Here is a 20,245-nt window from a genome sequence, read left to right as displayed (position 1 = left end):
CCAAAACTTATCTGCTTACTCAACCCTGGCCTGGTTACCATGGCATTCAGGGATCCTGCTCTATGACTGAGACACTTAAAATGTATAAAAGCTTCTGAAAAGCTGATTTCCTCTCACCACTGATACAAAGAATATATGTACACTTATAGACAACACAAAATCTAGTAGACCTGAAAGGAGAACGACTCTTAGAGAGAGAACGCAACAGGTATCACGTCCAAATAGGCCCTCAATGAAACAAAGCTGGCAAATGAAGCCAGATTCCTGAAGTAGAAGCTGGTTACATGTTTTGCTGGAGTGGCCACGGTGAAAGGGAGGGCCGTGAAGCTGGTGTAGGTTTTGCAATCGAAACTAATCTACTAACCAAACTTAATGGTCATCCAAAAGGAGCGAATGACAGGTTCATGACAATGCAATTGCCACTTGCAGGAAAACACCATGCCACCGTCATCAGTGCCTATGCTCCCACCGTGACAAATCCCGATGAGGTCAAAGAAAAATGTTTGAAGACCTGGAGACCCTTATCATCAATGTGCCAAAAAAGTACCAGTTTATAATTCTGGGCAACTTTAATGCTAGAGTTAGGCTCAGACTACCAGACACGGCAGGGAGTCTTTGGGAGGAATGGAGTTGGAAATTGCAACAATAGTCATTTACTATTGAAGACTTGTGTATCTAATGACCTTATCCTCAACTCTGTGTTCCATTTACTAAACACAATAAAACTTCGTGGATGCATCCTCACAGCAAACAGTAGCATTTAATAGACTATGTAATTGTAAGGAGAAGAGACAGGATGTGGGAGTGATCAAAGCTATATGTATTGCTGAGCGCAGGTCTGAGCAGACTTTTCCTCTCCAAGATGAATATTCATATTCAACAAAAGTGGAGGCCCCCAGGCCAGAGTATTAGAAGAATTAGTGTCAGCGTATTAGAGTGCTTCTCTGAGAGGAAACAGTGGTTGTTATCTTGCAAGGTGTAAGTTGAGCCAACACAGAGTTGGCAACAATGGAGGAGAAAAGGAGTGGATGGCTCTCAGAGATTTGCTATACAGCACTATTTTACTCTTCTGGGTCAGAACACTCACAAACATCAAGACTGGTTTGATGAAAATGATGGAGAAATTCGGAAGCTGCTAAGTAAAAAACGAGAACTCCATAGGGTCACCAGCTATCTTTAAGGAGATAGCATTCAATTCCATCAACAAAACAATAGAGAGATATAAGATTCTTGGCTCAGTAAGAAGACAGATGAAATTCAGTTTTATGATGATCGTAACAATCCAAAGCATTTTGATGCACTGAAGGCTCTTTATGGACCAAAGACCTGTGATGCATCTTAGCTACTCTGTGCTGATGGTGTCACGCTGATTAGTGATAAGGACATGAGGACAGAGGTGGGCTGAACACTTCCATAGTCTTCTCAACAGACCATCATCAATCACTGCTGAAGCTTAGCTGTGTTGCTTAGCTTAAGCACTGATTGCTTAGCTCAAGTTGAAATCAATCACTCCCTACCTGAAGTGCCAATTGAAGAAGAGGCTGCTTTCATGTGTAATGCGCCAGGGCCGATTCTATTCCAACAGAGATTTAGAAGTCCACTGCTCATACAAAAGCTGACTGAAATTTTCCAGATTATATGGCAAGAGGAGGTTATGTCCCAGGAGTTCAGAATACCTCCATTATCTTTCTTTATAAAAATTGTTCTGTGGTAATCACAGGGGGTCTCTCTCTTAGTCATTGCTGGCAAGATTCTTGCTGGAGTTCTCTTTAATAGGCTGACCCCATACCTAAATAAAAGTCATCTACTTGAGAGCCAGTGTGGGCCAGAAGGGATCGAGGAGAAATCGATATACGTTTACTGCCTGACAACTCTAGGAAAAAGTTCCAAGAGCAGAACAGAGGTCTGTGGACAACAACTGTAGACCTGACGATACTGTCGGTTGTGAGGGCTTCGGTAAAATTATGCCAAAATGTGGCTGCCCAGAGTAGTTCATCAGTATGACACATCAGGTTTATGATGGCGTGCTCGCCTGGACTCTGGGCAGTGGACAGTGCTCTCAAGCTTCCCCAGTCACCAGGGGAGTGAAACAGGGCTGGGGACTCCCATACTCTTTATTTAGCGTGATGTTTTCAGTCACATTGTCAAACTTCTTCAATGAGTACAAACATGGAATCGAATTGGTCAGCTACCACACCTTGAAAAGACTACAAGCCAAAGCCAAAGTGGGGACACTGTTGGTGCATGATTTTCTGTTTGCAGATGATTGGGCACTCAAAACAACTTTGGAAACTGAAAGGCAACAAAGTATAGATTGATTTTCTGCTGCTTGTGCTAATCCCGGTTAATGATCAACACCAAGAAAACCTCCCTCAGCCAGCACCACACTATCTATACGTGGAACCATGTGGTTACAGTAAATAGTGAAGTTTTGAATGCTGTGGGTAAGTTCTCTTACCTTGGCAGTGAACTTTCCAGCAACGTCCACCTTGATAATGAGAGTGACACAAGGATTGCCAGAGCTAGCTCAGTGATTGGGAGGCTCCGAAGGAACATGTGGGAGAGGAGAGAGATTACACTGACTACCAAACGGAAGGCCTACAGAGCTGCTGGGCTGATGTCATTGTACACCTGTGAATCCTGGACAGTGTACCAGCACCACGCCAGGAAACCGAATCCATTTCTTTTGACTTGTCTTAGGGAGATTCTGAAGATCACCTGACAGGATAAGATGCCAGACACTGAAGTCCTTTCTTGATCTGAACTGCCAAGCATTCAGACTCTACTACAGAGAGCACAAGTGGGTTGGCCACATTGTTCCAATGTCAAATATATACTTGCCAAAAAACCTCTTTTATGGAGAGCCACACAGGACAAGTGCTCCCATGGTGGTCAGAAAAAGCAGCACAAGGGCTTATTCAAGGTTTCCTTTAAGAACTTTATAAAAAAAATTGTATGCCAACACGGGCACAGGACTGCCCAGCACGGCATGTCCTCGTCAGTGAAGGTGCTGTGCTCTGTGAGCAAAGCTGACATGAATTAGCTCAGAAAAAAATGTGAGATGCGCAAAGTTAGAGAGTCCATCCTGAATGTTCATAGGGACTATTTAGGTCCTATCCGTAGCAGAGTGTTCTAAGCTCATCTTGGTCTGATCGGCCACAGTTGGACCCACTGCAACTCGATGTCATTTTGGTCGTCTTTGAGAATGAAAGATAATTGTCATTGGGAACAACCTGAAAGAGATATGTTGGATTTGGGTTATTGAAATAAACAATAATAATAATGGAATTTGTTTTATCTGCTTGCAGTATGTGTAATATGTAAAGTTGAATTAAAACAAAAAACTAAGCTCTATGAGCCAAATATTTTTTTTTCTTGAGAAGTTTATGTATCTGTGTATCTTTCTATCTACTTGCCTTTTTGTTTGTCTATCTATCTGTCTCTCTCTATTTCTCATTCTGTCTGTCTTTCTATCTCTCTATCCTTGAGTTCAGGCTTGTTTATGGATTTCCCTGGTCTGAAGTTCTCCTCTTGTTGATACAGCTCAGCATCTCTGTAATGTGTTCTTAGAAGTTAAATTATTTATCCAGAGTCATAAAGTTAGTATGTATAGATACAGAACTTAAATCCATGTCAGCCCTCTATCCGTTATGTTATGTCTTTTGTTTTCTAAAAAAAAAAAAGTCTCTCTAAGCATTAGTGAACCGATAATTATCTCTTTATCCTCTCCACTTCTATTCTATTAAAATTTAATAGAGATTTCTATGATTTCTGTATCCCTAATAGCATTGGAAATTTCTTCCCCTCCCCACTTTAAAAAAAAAAAATTAAAACTAAATACAAAATATAAAAAAAAAACTTTAATAAAACAAAACATTGTCATGTGCAGAACATCAGGAAGGATTCAAAAATGTGATGATAAATTTCTATTTCAAGAAACATATATAACAGAATAGTTTACATATTAATGTCTTTATCTTTTCTTTGCCTCTTTGTAAATTATTCTTTTGTTCTCTGCTTTGTGGAAATTTCTCTAGAAATTTTATTTCAAGGATTTCTTCCCTTCTTCCCCACTTTTTCAGCTCCACCCTTTTGGCTTTTATCATGGAATTGTTGAAAAACTCCATTGCTATGCAAGAACAGATGCTTTCCTCTAAGGGCTTTCTGGTCATAGGATACAGCCTTGAAAAGGTAATACACAATTTTTACTTAAAACTTGCATGTTTTTAGAGGCCCTACACTTTTTTTTGTTGGCTGTTTTTTTAACTGACACTTTTTTTTCCCCAAGCAGGAGTCTTTTTTGCTGAAATCATTTATTTGGGGTTGTCATAGTTTGTTTCTGGTATCTCACACATCTTGCAGATTGATGAATGATCGCTGTGGAGTTCCATTATATCTCTGATGTGTGGGATAATGTATAAGACAGAATTTTTCCTGTCTTTTGCCTGCTATTCTTTGAAATAACTGACTGATTTTATTAAAATAAAACTAGAACTTTTTTTTCCCTTTTACAGTCTTCCAAATGCCATGTCAGCAGAGCTGTACTTGAACTTTGTTTGGCATTTTCAAAATACCTGAGTAGTCTGCATAATGGGGTGCCACTTCTGAAACAATTGTGTGATCACATCCTTCTCAATCCTGCAATATGGATTCATACTCCAGCTAAGGTAAGATATGTCTTGTTCATTTGATTATGTTGTTCCTTTTATTTTTCCATTTTGTACTTAAAATTGTAAATCTGTATAGAGAGTAAGTCTTTAATTGTAGACTAAGAACTATTGAGTATATTTGGGTGTGCATATACTTGTAAAAGAAAAATTACTAATTATTGAATTTTTTGTGTTTTTTAAAAATGCCAAATGAAATTTCAGTTATAAGATGAGAGTACTACTTTAATTTATATATAAATATTTATTTATAAATATATTTATATATACATATATACAAATTTGTATATTTGTGTATATACACATATATATACAGAAATATTTATAAATGTCTTTCTCTATATAAATATTTATAAATAACTTGAAAAAAAGATTCTACTTAATGAGATAACACTAGTCCAAAATACAGTCAGTTGTATTTACTAGTGTTAGAGAACTCCATGTTTTAAATTGGGTTCGAGTTTAAAAAATATTTTATTCATGACTCTTAAAAAAATCATTTTGCAATATGTTCCTATCCCCCATTGAGCCATATTTTTCATTTCATTTATTTGAAATTTTTACTAGTATTTTTTTTTCAAATATATGCAAAGATAGTTTTCAACATTGACTTTTGCAAAATCCTATGTTCCAAATTTTTCTCCCCCTCCCTAACCAATCCAGTATAGGTTAAATATTTGCCGTTCTTCTAAACATCTTTTTATATATTCATCATGCTGGTCATATCAAAATCTTATCAAAACAGAAAAAAAACACAAAAAAGAATATGAAAAACAAACAATAACAAAAACAACAAAGGTGAAAATAGTATGCTTCGATCCACATAGTTGTTCTGGATACAGATGGTACTTTCCATCACAAGTCAATTAGAATTGCCTTGAATCACCTCATTGTTGAAAAGAGCCATTTCATCATAGTTGATCCTCAAATAATCTTATTGTTGCTGTGTACAATGTTGTCTTGGTTTTACTCACTTCACTTAGCATCAGTTCATGTAAATCTCTCTGGGCTTTTCTGAAATCAGCCTACTTATTGTCTCTTATAGAGCAATAATATTCCAAACATTCATAAAGCATAACTTACTCAGCATCCACTCAATTTTCCCTCTTTTTAGAATCTCTTTGGGATTCATACCTAGTAGTGAGACTGAACTAAAAAAAGGTTTGCACAGTTTTACGTCCCTTTAGTCATAGTTCCAAATTGTTCTCCAGAATGGTTGGATCATCCCACAGCTCCACCCACAGTGCAATAGTGTTTCAGTTTTCTTATATCCCCTCCAGCTTTTATCATTCTCGGTTCCTGTTATCCTAGCCAATCTGAGAGGTCTGAAGGTGGTACCTTAAAATTGTCTTAATTTACATTTTTTTGATCAGTAGTGATTTAGAGCATTTTTTTACATGACTGGAAATGATTTTAATTTCATCTGAAAATTAGTCTGTTTATTTCCTTTGACTATCAATAAGGGAACTATATTATAATTATAATTTATAATTTGAGTATTATAATTTGAGTCAATGCTCTATTTATTTTCCAAATGAAGCCTTTATCAGAAACATTGGGTATAACAAATTTCCCAGCTTTTTGCTTCCCTTCTAAGCTTGGCTGCATTGGTTTTGTTTGTGCAAAACCTTTTAAATTTAATGTAGTCAAAATTATCTATTTTGCATTTCTTATTGTTTTCTAATCCTTCTTTGGCTATAAATTCCTCCCTTCTCCACAGATGTGAGAGGTAGACTATCCCTTGATCTCCTAATTTTCTTGTAATAAAACCCTTTATCTCTAAATCATGTACCCATTTCAATCTGGATGTTGGTCAGTATCTAGTTTCTGTTATACTGTTTTCCAGTTTGGCCAGCAATTTTTGTCAAATGGGGAGTACTTATAACAGAAGTGGGGTCTTTGGATTTACAGACATTATATTACTATAATCATTGACTATTATGTCTTGTGAATCTAACTTATTCCATTGATCCATTATTCTATTTCTTAGCCAGTGACAAGTGATTTTGATAACCAATGTTTTATAGTATAGTTTTAGGTCTGGTATAGCTAGGCCACCTTCCTTTGCATTTTTTTTTTTTTTCATTAATTCTCCTGAAATTCTTGACCTTTTTTTCTTCTAGGTGGATTTTATTATTATTTTTTCTAGCTCTATAAAATAATTTCTTGGGAGTTTGAGTGGTATTGTACTGAATAAAACAGAATTTTAATTTTTATTATACTCATGAGTACTTGATATTCTTTCAATTGTCCATCCTTTTCTTTCTTTCTTTCTTTTTTTTTTGCTGAAACATTTGGGATTAAGTGACTTGCCCAGGATCACACAGCTATACCCTTTTCTTTTTTCATGCTGGTAACTTGGTTTTCTTCTTTCCTTTTTCTGATCAAATTAATCAAAGGTTTATTTGTTTTGTTGGTATTTTTCATAAAATCAGTTTTTAATTTTATTAATTCAATAGATTTCTTACTTTGTATTGTATTAGCCTTGAGCTACCTTTTTTTTTTTTTTTTTTTTTTTTTAAAACTAACTTCAAGACATAATTTAAAGAAAACCAATGGGGGAAAAAAATCTGACAACATGAAATATTTTGTACCTATAGTCTAAATTTTCTATTGAATCAGGAAGTGTGTTCATATTTTTCTCATTCTGTTTTCTTTCTTTTCTTTTCTCATCTTTTCTCTGCCTCTTCAAATTCTTCATATTCAAAATTTATGATGACAGAATAATATCCTATTAGATTTATATATCACAATTTAATCAACCCAGCTGATAGGCGTTCACTTTGTTTCCAGTTTTCTACTCCAACAAGAGGGAAGGGGAAGAATACAAGCATTTATATACCTATTACATATCAGGGTGATAAGTGCTTGGTTTTCCCCCAACAAATCTCTTACCCTGATTCACAGAACAGCTCTGGCAAATAGGTGCCATTATCATTTCCATTTTTAGAGTTGAGGAAATTGAGGCAGAGAGAGAGACTAATTGACTTTGCCAGGGTAAGAAAGTCACTATAAAAGACTTATCAAATGTGGCAAGAAGTACATTTGGTATGGAAATTTCTAAAGAATAAGGATGGTAGAGTTGGTTGAAGTTAGAGGAGATCAAGGAGGAAGCTCTTATTTCTTATTAGCATGACTAATTTAAACCGGCATATACTGGAAGGATGTCTGGTAAACTGTGAAGTTAGAACTTCTGAACCCATACTAATATTGGAAGAGATTGTTAAACTTGTTTTTGTTAAACTTTTTTTGTATGTAATTTTCATGCTTTCAAAACATATTTAGACTTACTATCAATTATTTTATTGATACTGTGCATTTCCATCTTCATACTTTGTTTATACTTTTCTTTTGCTTAGATTTTCTAGCTTTACTTTCCTGTCTTATCCTGATTGAATCTAGTCACTGAATCCAAGTCATGTTATGATCCCTTTAATATAAAATGTAGTAACTACCTGTTACTATGCTCTTTTGCATTTAGGAGAAATGTTGCCATACTAATAAGCTCCACTTGGTGGTAGTGTAAGATTTTTTTCACAAGTTATTGAGACTGATATTTTCCTTCTATTCCATCCTATTCCAAAATGAATTCAAAGTTTTATACAGTTAAATATAGCATTTATAAGTGTAGGATAAAATACAGTTTTGCCATAAGGCAAACCTAACTTAAAATGAAGCTATTTCCATTTCATAGTTTGGTAATTTTCCTGTGTTTTTCCAGTCTGATATTGACTTCTGAAAAAGTAATAGTACCCTCTGTGTATGTTTAAAAAGTTGTTTTTTTTGAGTAGTATATAATTACTACGCCAAATATTTAATTATTTGAAACAATATACATACAAAACAGTATTGCCTTCAAGTGGTGTTATCAGTATTAGGAGTAATGTAAGAATTTTGTTTTGCATTGTTTTCACTGATTTCAGTTTTTTTTTTTTTTAGGTTCAGTTAATACTGTACACTTATTTGTCTACGGAATTCATTGGCACAGTCAACATATATAATGCAATTCGAAGAGTTGGAACAGTGCTTCTCATAATGCATACGCTAAAATACTATTACTGGACAGTGAATCCTCAGGATCGCAGTGGCATTACTCCAAAAGGCCTTGGTATGTTAATATCTAATAAGATTCATGATTTCTGATTTCTCTTTTCTCTGAATGCTTTGTATTCTGCATGTTTTCCCCCCTTGGAATGTTACCCTAATACTTTTAATAGTTTTCTTATTTTTTAACAGTTCTTACTTTATGGTCTTAAAAGTAGTTACCTCACATAATGCTAAAGATGGAATGTATGTAGGTAAATCTACTTAGCAGGCCTAGGATTTTAAGAGAGTTATGTGGATGATAAAACCCATTTATCTGATTGTTATGTGTGTATATGTTTATTTGTGAATGTGTATGTATGTATGTATGTTTACAGAGAGAGAAGAGGGGGAGGAAGAGTGTGTTTTCTGTTAATTCTGATTATCTTAGCTAATCATAGTTGTCAACTACCACCAGTTGTTCTACTGGCAAAATAATTTGTTTTTTTCTATGAAGATTCTCATATTTTAGGAAATATACGTTATTGCTGTTCTTTTATATAATGAATATCAATTCTTTCCAAAGATAATATAGGCTTCCCCCTCCTCCCCCAAAGGAATAGACTAAATTATCATTTTAAGGACATCATTTTAATAGAATGAGAGATCTCATTTTTAGGAGGATCATTTTAATAGATGCTAGTAATAATTGTAATTTCTATGAATCAGAGAAACAATAACTTGAATTTTTCTTGTACATCTGTTTTCTTTTATTTCGCAGAAATACTTAATCTCACACCAATGCTATCAGATAGGAATGACAGCTGGTCTCTAAGTCAAGAGAAACTGTTGACTTGATCTATTAAAATTCAGTGTCACAGCCTAGGTTTATGATTAATAGTCTAATATTTTAAGAAGAAAGACTTTTGGATTGGTCTTAAGGAGACCTAGTGTTTTAATCTCAGTTGTGTCAGTGAGTCCTTGTATGGCCATGGATTAAATCATTTTTGCTGGGGCTGCTAGGTGGAGAAGTGATTAGAACACCAGTCCTGAAGTCAGGAGGACCTGAGTTCATATCTGGCCTCAGCCACTTAATTAACACTTCCTAGCTGTGTGACCCTTTACAAGTCACTTAACCCCAATTGTCTCCTCAGCAAAAAAAAAAAAAAAAAAAAAAAAAAAAAAAAAAAAAATCATTTTTCCTTTGGTCTTAGTTTTCTTATTTATAAAATAAGGGGCTTACATCATATCTTCAGTATCATCTGAATCCATAGTTCTAAACTCCTATTCTAGCTATTATTAGGGCCATTTAAAAGTATAATTTGCTTTACCTTCCCCCCTGTGTCTATCTTTGCTTCATCATTGAATATGGCTTAGAGATGTCAGAATGGCCAATTTTTAGATATGTTTTAGAGGAAATTCTATTCATGTGTGAACTGAACTTCATGGTCTCTGTCTGACTCTGGAATTTTGTTAGTTTCACCTCCTGTGAATGATGTTAAGGAAAAATTTTCTAGGCTTACTATTCCCCTTTAAATTATTTCTGCTCAAGGTCATGTTTTTTTTTTTTTCTTCCTGGTGGTCTGAGAATCAGCTATAAATGGTGACAGGTGGTATGGAGGGAGAAATAATGTGTGACAAGCAGGTACCTCATTTAAGAGTTTAGAACAATGGGTTTTTGGTTTCAAAAGCTTTCTAGTTGGGATTTATGTGGTTGAGACATGTAAATTGATTTAATGTTATCCATGTGTGACTTAGGGGAATACAGATAGAGGGAAGGAAGTCAAGATTATGAAGCATTTTGATTTGTCCCTTCACAATCTGTTGAAAGAGGTATTCTTTGTTGGTGAAAGGAAGAAAAAAATTGTTTTCCAAAATGAGTCAATTATGGTACTTTTATATATTATAGTATAGTGATTATCAGAATTACACATTTATATTTGTGTATTTCTTCCCTTCAGATGTTTCTTTGGAACTCTTGACTATTCAAAAAGTCCTTTCATGAAATTGCTCTCCTGTTAATTAACCATTGAGTCTAAACATGTTTCAGAATTCAGTGATTACTTTCAATTTGAATCGGAGACATTGCAATTCAATTAATTGATTTTTGAAGCTCACTTCAGAAAGTTAAAGAAGTTAGAAACCAAATATCTAGAAAAGTGAATTTTGTCTGTATAAATGAATCAAAATGGATTTGTTAATTTAAAAAAATAGATAAGTTTTGGATTTTTATAAAAATATTGAGCACATTTTTTGCTTTAAAAGATGGACCTCGACCTAATCAGAAGGAAATTCTTTCCCTACGGGCATTATTATTGATGTTCATTAAACAATTGGTGATGAAGGTGAGTAAACCTTTGTTTTGATTCTTTGTCCTGTATTTCCCTTATCTTTAATAGTTTGCAGTTTCACAATAAAGCCCAATATCATGCTAACAATTTCTTCTTTATCAATTTAATGAATAAAATAGAAATTCAGGCCCTTTAAGAGTTTTCACTTATTTTCTTTTATATTTTTATGTATTTAGACCCAAAGTACCACAAAACTGTTTATATAGTAGAAAGTAGTTCTGTCCTTGTGTTCAAGATGAAATTATAATGCCTACTTGGAATTTTTATTTTTCTCATATATTAGTCATATTAAAGGAACATCTCTCTATAAAAGATGGATCAGTCATGTAAAGGAGTAAATTTTTCTCAGTAGTCTGCTATACTGGTTTTTTTTTCTTAATAGCATTTTTTATTATAAATTCTTTGGAATTTTCTTTTTCCATGTTATTTTGTGGGACAATGAGGGTTAAGTGACTTGCCCAGAGTCACATAGCTAATAAGTGTCATATATCTGAAGCTGGATTTGAACTCAGTTCTCCTTATTCCAGGGCTATTCTACCTGCTGCACCACCTAGCTGTCCCGTGTAATGCTGGTTAAAATAAAATTGAGTTTTAAAAGTATGATCATGTTGATATGATATTTTACACAATTCTGATATCTAGACATGTTTGATGTTAATTAACATTGTTCTTTGCTTTTTCTTGTGCTAGAAAGCACTGTTTATTGAGAATAGGGCACTGAAGGAAGGGTCAAGAAATCCAGTTTCTAGCCTTAGTTTTACTATTTACTTCCTGTGTGACCTGAAATGTTAATGTTAATATGTTTTTCTTCATTGAGAAGATGAGGATAGCAAAATATCTGTTCAGTCTATCTCAAAGTATATATGTGAAGATCAGGTGGTATAATTTAAACCTCATTGGTTTAGAAAAAAAGTATTTTGTAATTTTGTAAAGTACATTCTAATATGTAGAATAATTGTAAAATGCATTATTAATAGCAATAGAAGAGTTAACATATATTCTTAGAGGATGTAATACTTTTCTATATAGTATAATTTTAACTTAAAAAATATAAGTTAATTTTCCATGTGTGTAGGACATTCAACTGTATCTTATCTTTTTTCAGTCTTGTTCTGTCCCTATAGTTTTTATTTCTGACTATCTTGTCTTATTTTTGTAAGTATAGGAAAAGTATAAAACTATATAAATGGATATTGAGATTATTGTATTTATTCACAGTTTGATTACTAGTTTACTATTTAGGGTTCTATAGAAGTATCTATATCTATATACATACATGTGTTTTCTCCATTAATTTATGGATATATATGTCTATCATCACATTGATCATATAATTACTTGTTATATGAACACAGAGGCACATATGTCTATAAATTGTACATGGTCGAAGATGTATAGTCTATAAGTGTGTGTGTGTATGTCTACATATTCCATTATCAATAAAATTTTATCATCTTTATGTAGGCTAACTCTTATTTATGATACAACTTTGTGCTAAAATTTAAAATAAATTTAGCCATGTTAAGTCATTTCTATCTTTTGTTTTTGAGGCAAATGCCCGGATCTAAAGATCTTTCTGTGTATTCTGTTTCTATTAAAATTTTCCCATCATTTCACATAGAAAATATAATTGTTTTGTACATTTTAAGGATTCTGGAGTAAAAGAAGATGAATTACAGGCCATTCTCAATTATCTACTTACTATGCATGAGGTAACATTTGAATTTTTAAATTATATTTTATGTTGGAACTGTACTACATGGTATATATTTTGTTTAAATTTTACTTTTGAAGCAAAGTAATATTTTTCCTGATCTTTTATGCATTATTATTATTTGTACCTAAGGAGTAAATATTTCAAATTAGGAATTAAGAAAAAATATATTTTAGGAATATTCTCTTTTACCACAAGATGGCTCTGCAAGGAGAAGATAATGAGTGATTAAAGCCTCTTAAATTTGGAGTTGAATATCCTTAAATTGATTTGAAGAAGAGGTCCAATTTAGGTTGTTAAAATATTTTGTCTTTGAAAAGACCAAAGCAAAAAATTTTGAAAACCAGGCAATGCTATCTAATAATGGATGTATTATGTACTTTTGTTTTGTAATTTTTTTTTTGTTTAATTTTACATCTTTAGAATATTACCTATTAAGTTAAATAATTCATTTTAGTAGGACTTACACTATTAGATCATCTAAAGGATTTCTGGAACTAAACTTGGGATTCTTACCATTACATTTTCATACGGTAATACCCGGTAAGGTAATTTATACCAGATGCAAGTAACACCTAGGAAAAAGTAAGTGGGAAAATAAAATTGATTGTATGAATGTTATTAAAAAGATGGTTAAATAGCTCAAAAATGGGACAGCATTTTTTTTTTTCCACTTTGTATATACTTATATTCTATTATGCTCTTGGTCTTGTGCTATATTAAACATTTGATTATAATAAAAAATATAAAATAATTCCTGATTTCTCCATTTCAAAAAGTGATAGATAACTTGACAAATATTGTTGATAAGATTATCTGAATCATTTTAGAGCTTGGGGAAGAGAGCAAATTTATTTTTTTATTGAAATATGTTTATATTTATGTTTAGATTTTTTTAATACTCATGCACCTTGAAGTGTTTAAGTGATTTTTTTTTTTCTTTGTTTAGGTATTTTGTATTTCTCTTTGGATTTATGTGGCTATCTTTAAGGTTCCCTGACTTCCAAAACAGATTACTGACATGTACAATTTTTTTTATTAAATAATTATTTGAATTACTAGTTTTTTTCTTAGGGGTTTAAGTATTGTCATTATCCATTTATCTTTTTGGAAGTATTGGGACTCAAATACTAAATTTTAGGGGCCTAGGAGAAAATTCAAGTACCTTATTATTCTTAAAATTATACTAATTTAAGAAGTGATATTAACAAATTATTAGAATCCAATGAGTGATCTATAAAACTTGCATAAGTTTATAATGTTCATGTGTACTTCTAGTGGCCCAATCTTTTCTTTTATTATTTCCCAGGTGTAAATATGCTGTATGCTACTGCTAGTATGAAAGAAACCCTCTGGATTGTTTAGTGTTAGGAAAATATTCACATTCATCCAAGTAGTGATATTGTTAGAAATTTTGGGCCTCAAGAAAATTTCAGTAAAGGCCCATGTCTAATAAATACTATAATGTTTATAAAGTAATATGTAAGATGTATTGTAGGGGTCTTCCCTTTCAGGCAATACTTGGATGATATTCCTCACAGAAGAAAACGAAAGCAACTCATTTACCCCCTTTTTAAATTCTAGCATGTTCTTCATTACTTTTGTACTTTGTCATTGCACACCTTTATGCCCCATTAAATATTTTATTGGAAAGTTTATCTTTATATAGTCTATTTGATTCCTTTTTTTTTTTTTTTTTTTTAATGCTTTCAAACTAATCTTGGTTTGTCTTCCCTCCCAGCTGTCTTGGTGAGAATTATGTAATCTAGATTAATATTAATTGTTGGTGTTTTATTTTTTTTTAATTTCTAAAATAAAATCAAAATAGGATGACAATCTAATGGATGTACTACAACTGTTGGTTGCACTCATGTCAGAACATCCTAGCTCTATGATCCCTGCTTTTGATCAGAGGAATGGATTACGGTAAGAATTTACTAGTATTGTCAAAGCTGAATGCTTATTTCTAAAATATATTAAGTCAGCTAAGTGCTAAGATAATATCTGATCTCAGTTATAGGTGACTTACTCATGGAATATATATTTAGTTGTTGCATCTTGAATGCTATTATTTAATCTTCAGTCATGAATCTCAAAACAAATCATGATTTAATTCTTTATTTCATTGTGTTATTTTAATAAATTTTATTTTCTCATCATAAAGTTTAAAGAAATTGAATTAATTAGAATTTCTGTATTTAGTAGAAGAATGAAAGTAAATTTCACCATAGGTACAATTTTGTTATAGGAAATAAGTGTAAGGAGCGTTCTTTTATAAAGCTATTTCCATGTTCTAGAAGCTGGTTCATAGTAATTGTCTTTTGTTGGTATGGCGATAAGAAGTTTATAATTGATTTCATATAATAAAAAATACTTTATGGGATAATGTAGTAAATACTTTTTCATATAAATATTGATACAGAAGCATTTCCTCTTAAAACAAAATCTCTTATATCCTGTTTTTGTTATAAATAAACTGAAAAGTAGCTGAATGCATTATATATTAATAGTTGTACTGTGAAGCATCAATTTTCCTTTTCTTCATTGGTTCTCAGGCCTGATATATTAATCATTTTTCAGAAACAAACTCACTAAACTCCCAAATTACATAAAACATTTAGGATTAACAAAAAGATTATAATTGGATATAAAAAGGGGTGAGAATTTTGTAGAACTGCTACCTTCTGTTGTGCTTGGCTAGAAAGTGTTCTAGACCACTTTCATTTTCTGGGACATGTTTAGTCGAGTTGGACATCAGTTCTGATTTTCAGTGAAAGTACATTTTGCTGTTGTTACTTAATGCAATTGTTTTTTTAAAGGTTTGATCTCTAGTTTTTGGGATCATTGATTTAGAGTTGCAGTGTACCTTAGTTGCATTATAAATAACTTCCTCATTTAATAGATAATGAAATTGAGACCTATGGAAATTTTAAGTGAGTTGCTTACATTTGTTTATTTCTTCTTAAGATGCTGTTACATTTTCATTTCTGATAGCTACCAGAATTGGTTCAAGTCTTTTTTATCAGAAGAGTAACTAAAGTGTCTTGTAATGCTTGTTTTGTATCTCTGTGGTTAAAAACAGTTAGATAACTACTAAATATAGAGATGATATGCTTTTCTGGTCCATTATAATGTTTCTATGAAAATATTAAGTAACAAGCTGAACTTTCTTGCGTTTCAGAATGAGGAAATGAATTAGATGCCTTCAGAAAGAAGTTGATGGTTTGATGGCATGGAAGATAGGCAGCCTGATTTATTGGAAACAAAGGATTTAGGTTAGATACTTCCATCTGTGGGACCCTATGTGACTTTACAAAAGTCATTTAACTTCTCTTGGGTTCATTTCCTTAATATATAAATAAGGGAACTGAATTCAGTGATCTTAGTCTTGCAAATTTAAATCTGATTTTTATGATATTTCATTTCATTACTAATTTTATTAGTATCTTTATGGATGTCTGAATATATATGTGTGTGTGTCTTGATATGTTTTATAATCATAAATCTATAGCACTAAGACCGAAAAATTAGAGAAAAACACTGTTTTAAAATATATACTTTTAAAAATTTAAAGCAAATACGGTTTTAAAATAGTAGTGATAAAAATAATTTGTTTTCATACATCTTAAGCTATAAGTGTTTCTGCCTCATACTTTTGAACTTGGAGATTCTTTGACCTTTTAAAGCATAATTTACCATTTAATTGAATAGAAGAAACAAAAATAAATGTCTAAACCACTAATATTTAAAATTTAAAAATATATACTCTTGATCTAATATTGAGAACATTTATTTATTCTTTAGTTGTGTTTCGATGACAATGTTTATATGTTGCAGTCTTATCACTCTTGATTTTCCTGTGTGTGATATTAATATTTTTAATTTTTAAAATATTACTGTACTCCAGATCTGCTCCAAACACCATTAGTGATTGAATGTTTGAAGCTTTCTTTCTAGTGGTGGTAGCATGGGGTTATTATAAGAGCTTTTTAAGTATTGCTAAAATAATTTAAGCATATAAATAAAAATTGCCTTTTGTTGCTTAGAAATATGGTATCTGTTTAACAAATATGTTTATCTACTTCTCCCAATAGTGCAAATGTAGAATTCATCATGGAATATTATTTTGCTAAATAAAAATTCTTATCTATTTATTAATAAATTTTAAAAATCCTACACAATCATAATTTGAAAGGTATTTTAGAGGCAATTGAATTTACCTAAACAGTATAATCCCTTCTAAAATAGAACCAACATGCTGGACCATTCATCCCTTGTTTGACTATCTCAGTAAAGTGAATGAGAACCTAAGAATTGCCAAGACACTTTGGAGAGAATTATTAGAAAGCTTTTCCTTATATAAAACTAAAATCTGCTTCTTTGGAACTTTCACCTCTTTTTTTTTTTATATCTGTCCTCTGCAACGAAGTAGAACAAGTCTTTGAAGACCTTTCTCATGGCCCTCCTTAAGTCTTCTTTTCTCATATAGCCATTTCTTCTTCTGGTTCCTTTCCTTTGAATATCATCTAGCTGCTTTATCCCTCCTAAAATGGGATGTTCTCATTGAATATAGATAGTATAGTAAATATAGTTTTCCATTAGAGATGGGTACAGTGGGTGTCACCTCCTGAGTCTTCCATTTTGATCAACCAAAGTTTATTCCATAAATAGTTTCTTTGTGCATAGTTATTTTCATGTTGTCCCTTTCATTATGTTTTGAACTCTTTGACATTTATTACTTTTGTCTTTCTTTGTAGTGCTTTATATAGTATAGAGTAGGCACTTAAATATCTATTGATTGACTAGACCACAGAGTATCATAAAGAACACTGAAAAGATAAGAAGGGAACATTTTTTGAAGGGCTTTAAAAGGCAAAGAGAGAATTTTATATTTGCTTTTGGAGACAAGGGACAGAAACTAGAGTAGATTGAATGGGTGAGAAAGGGGTGTGTATGTGTGTGTGTGTATGAATGAATGAAAGAGACAGAGACAGACAGATACACATATATACATAATTGGAGTTGTACTTTAGGAAGATCAGTTTGGCATCTAAAGGGAAGATTCATTTGAAAGAGGGAAGGCTTTAGGCAGGAGCACCAACAGCAGGCTATATAGTATAATATAGGCTTCAATGTGATGAAGGCTGTACCAGAGAAGTGATCATGTTTAATGATAGAAGTCTATGTGAGAAATAATGTGAAGAGAGTAATGGCAGAATTTGGCCGATTGGATATTGGGAAGCAAGAGAGAGGAAGATGAAGGTTTCAAATTTGGGTTACAGGAAGGATGATTGTATAATTTGAATGTACAAAGAAATTAAGAAGAGGAGAGGATTTTGGGGAGAAGATAATTTAGTTTAAAAATGGCTTTTTGATTTTTAATCGAATGAATTTGTCAGATTGTGTGTGTACATGTGTATGTCTACATTTTGATGACTTTTATATATATATATGTATGTATATATATACACACATATATACACAAATATATAATAGCTATTGAATATTATGTACTTATGTATTATATTAAATATATTATATGTTACATATATAAATTACATCATAGCTTAAAATTATTAATCATGACCAGAATATCAATAATTAACAATTAGTGTTATCTGTGTTTTGAACAATATCTTTTAATTTTTATGGGTAAATTGAAGTAAGCTATTAATTGTTCATGCTATTTCCTAACTGAATTTTAACTAGTCTTTTATTCATTCATTCATTTATTTATACATGCAGACCTGCATTTAAAGTCATACAGAATTCTTTCCTTAAATAAGGTAAAAATATGAAATAGGACTAACTCTAAAGAAGAATGATGGACTCAACTAAGGTTTAATACACACACACACACACACACACACACACACACACACACACACTCTTTGCTTTTGTACTGTCTGTCCCTCATTCTCTAGTTTTCAAGATTCACTCCAAATTCCACCCCTTTTCAGGAGTTCTTTCTTGGCCTTACCCATTCTCCCTAGCTATTAGTGTCTTCCTTCATTATTACCTTACATATACTCTGTATATGTCTTTTAGATGCACAGCTATTTACATGTACATTCCTTGGTAGCAATTGCTCTTGTTGTCTTTCTTTGTTTCACCCAACACTTAGCTTCTTAATAAATGTTTGTTGTTATATTGACACCTTCTTAAAAATATTAGAGAACTCAGTTAATAGATCATGATAGAACATCATTGTCATCACCAGCAGCAGCATCAGTTTCCATTAATAGAGTGCTCTGTGCCAGGTACAGAGTTAATACTTTAAAATTATCTCATTTGATCATCATAAGAACACTGGGAGGTAGGTATATGTTATCCTCCTTTTGCAGATGAGGAAGCTAAGACTAGAAACAATGGTTTAGTGACTTGTCCAGAGTTACCTAGCTACTGCCTGAAACCAAGTTTGAATTTAGGTCTTTTTGACTTAGGATTGATATTCTGGCCCCTGTGCTGCCTCTTTGCTTTTAGGTGATAGGTGATCATAGATAATTCCAAAGTAGAGGGAATGTGTATATCTCTTGTATTGTATCTCAGCTGCAATATGAAAATTGTCATATTAAAAGAATAATAGTACTTGATTTAGTTTTACTTGAATTCTTATCAAAGGTTTCAAAAAATGAATAAACTTTTTATTTGTTCTTGCTCCATTGATAGTAACTATTATCAGTTATGATGATAGTAATCGAATTTTCACATTTGACATCTATGAATTATGAGTACATTTTGTCAGCTATAATGATGCTGCTTGCTATTATCTCACTTTGACTTTAAATTGGTCCCATAAATTAATCAATGTTTTTATTTTAAAAATTGCTTATATTTTCATTTTAAAATTTAACACAAACTTTTTTTTTTTTCTAATTTTCTCATATAGAGTGATCTACAAACTTTTGGCATCTACAAGTGAAGGAATCAGAGTACAGGCTCTCAAAGCATTGGGTTACTTTTTGAAGCATCTGCCTCCAAAGTGAGTATAGATTAACGCCAAAGTGAATTTTAGTGTTAATTTTTATAAAATTATATTATTACTTTAAATTATTACTGTCTGCCATTTATGATCTCTTAACTATAAATCATTTTCTTTTCTCCCCTTGCTTGTTCTATCTTAAAAAAAAATCTTAACAGATAAGCATATTAAAGCAAAACAGATTCTATACTAATTATTTACAAATATTTTTGTCTCATTTTGCATTATAGTTCCTCCCCTCTTTCATGGGCTGGATAGCATTTATTGTTACTTCTCGAATCATGCTTCATCATTGCATTGTTCAGAGTCATAAAGTCTTTTAGAGTTGCTGTTTTTATAACATTGATATTACAGTATGAATTGTTCTGGTTGTGCTCACTTCACTCAGAAGCGGTCTGTATAACTCTTAACAGATTTTTTTGAAGCAACCGCTTCATTTTTTTCTCTCCAAAATTTATATTCTTTCATTTTAAAATTTTGAGTTCCAAATTGTTTTCCTTCCTCTCTT

At 32.2% G+C, this 20,245-nt stretch overlaps 1 protein-coding gene across 1 annotated transcript in view; it reads left to right on the top strand.

The window, feature by feature from the left end:
• Positions 1 to 20,245, top strand: part of LRBA (LPS responsive beige-like anchor protein) — a 745,582-nt gene that overhangs the window by 107,605 nt on the left and 617,732 nt on the right. Inside the window, exons 11-17 of the mRNA XM_051966352.1 lie at positions 4,083 to 4,191; positions 4,515 to 4,667; positions 8,607 to 8,775; positions 10,956 to 11,035; positions 12,691 to 12,753; positions 14,584 to 14,681; positions 19,645 to 19,737. Coding sequence (XP_051822312.1) covers positions 4,083 to 4,191; positions 4,515 to 4,667; positions 8,607 to 8,775; positions 10,956 to 11,035; positions 12,691 to 12,753; positions 14,584 to 14,681; positions 19,645 to 19,737 — 765 coding nt within the window. The remainder of the gene's footprint in view (positions 1 to 4,082; positions 4,192 to 4,514; positions 4,668 to 8,606; positions 8,776 to 10,955; positions 11,036 to 12,690; positions 12,754 to 14,583; positions 14,682 to 19,644; positions 19,738 to 20,245) is intronic.

This window comes from Antechinus flavipes, chromosome 6 (genome assembly GCF_016432865.1).
Source record: "Antechinus flavipes isolate AdamAnt ecotype Samford, QLD, Australia chromosome 6, AdamAnt_v2, whole genome shotgun sequence".
NCBI classification, from domain to species: domain Eukaryota; kingdom Metazoa; phylum Chordata; class Mammalia; order Dasyuromorphia; family Dasyuridae; genus Antechinus; species Antechinus flavipes.
Note: the sequence above shows the minus strand (reverse complement) of the source record. Positions and strands in the feature narration are given on the sequence as shown.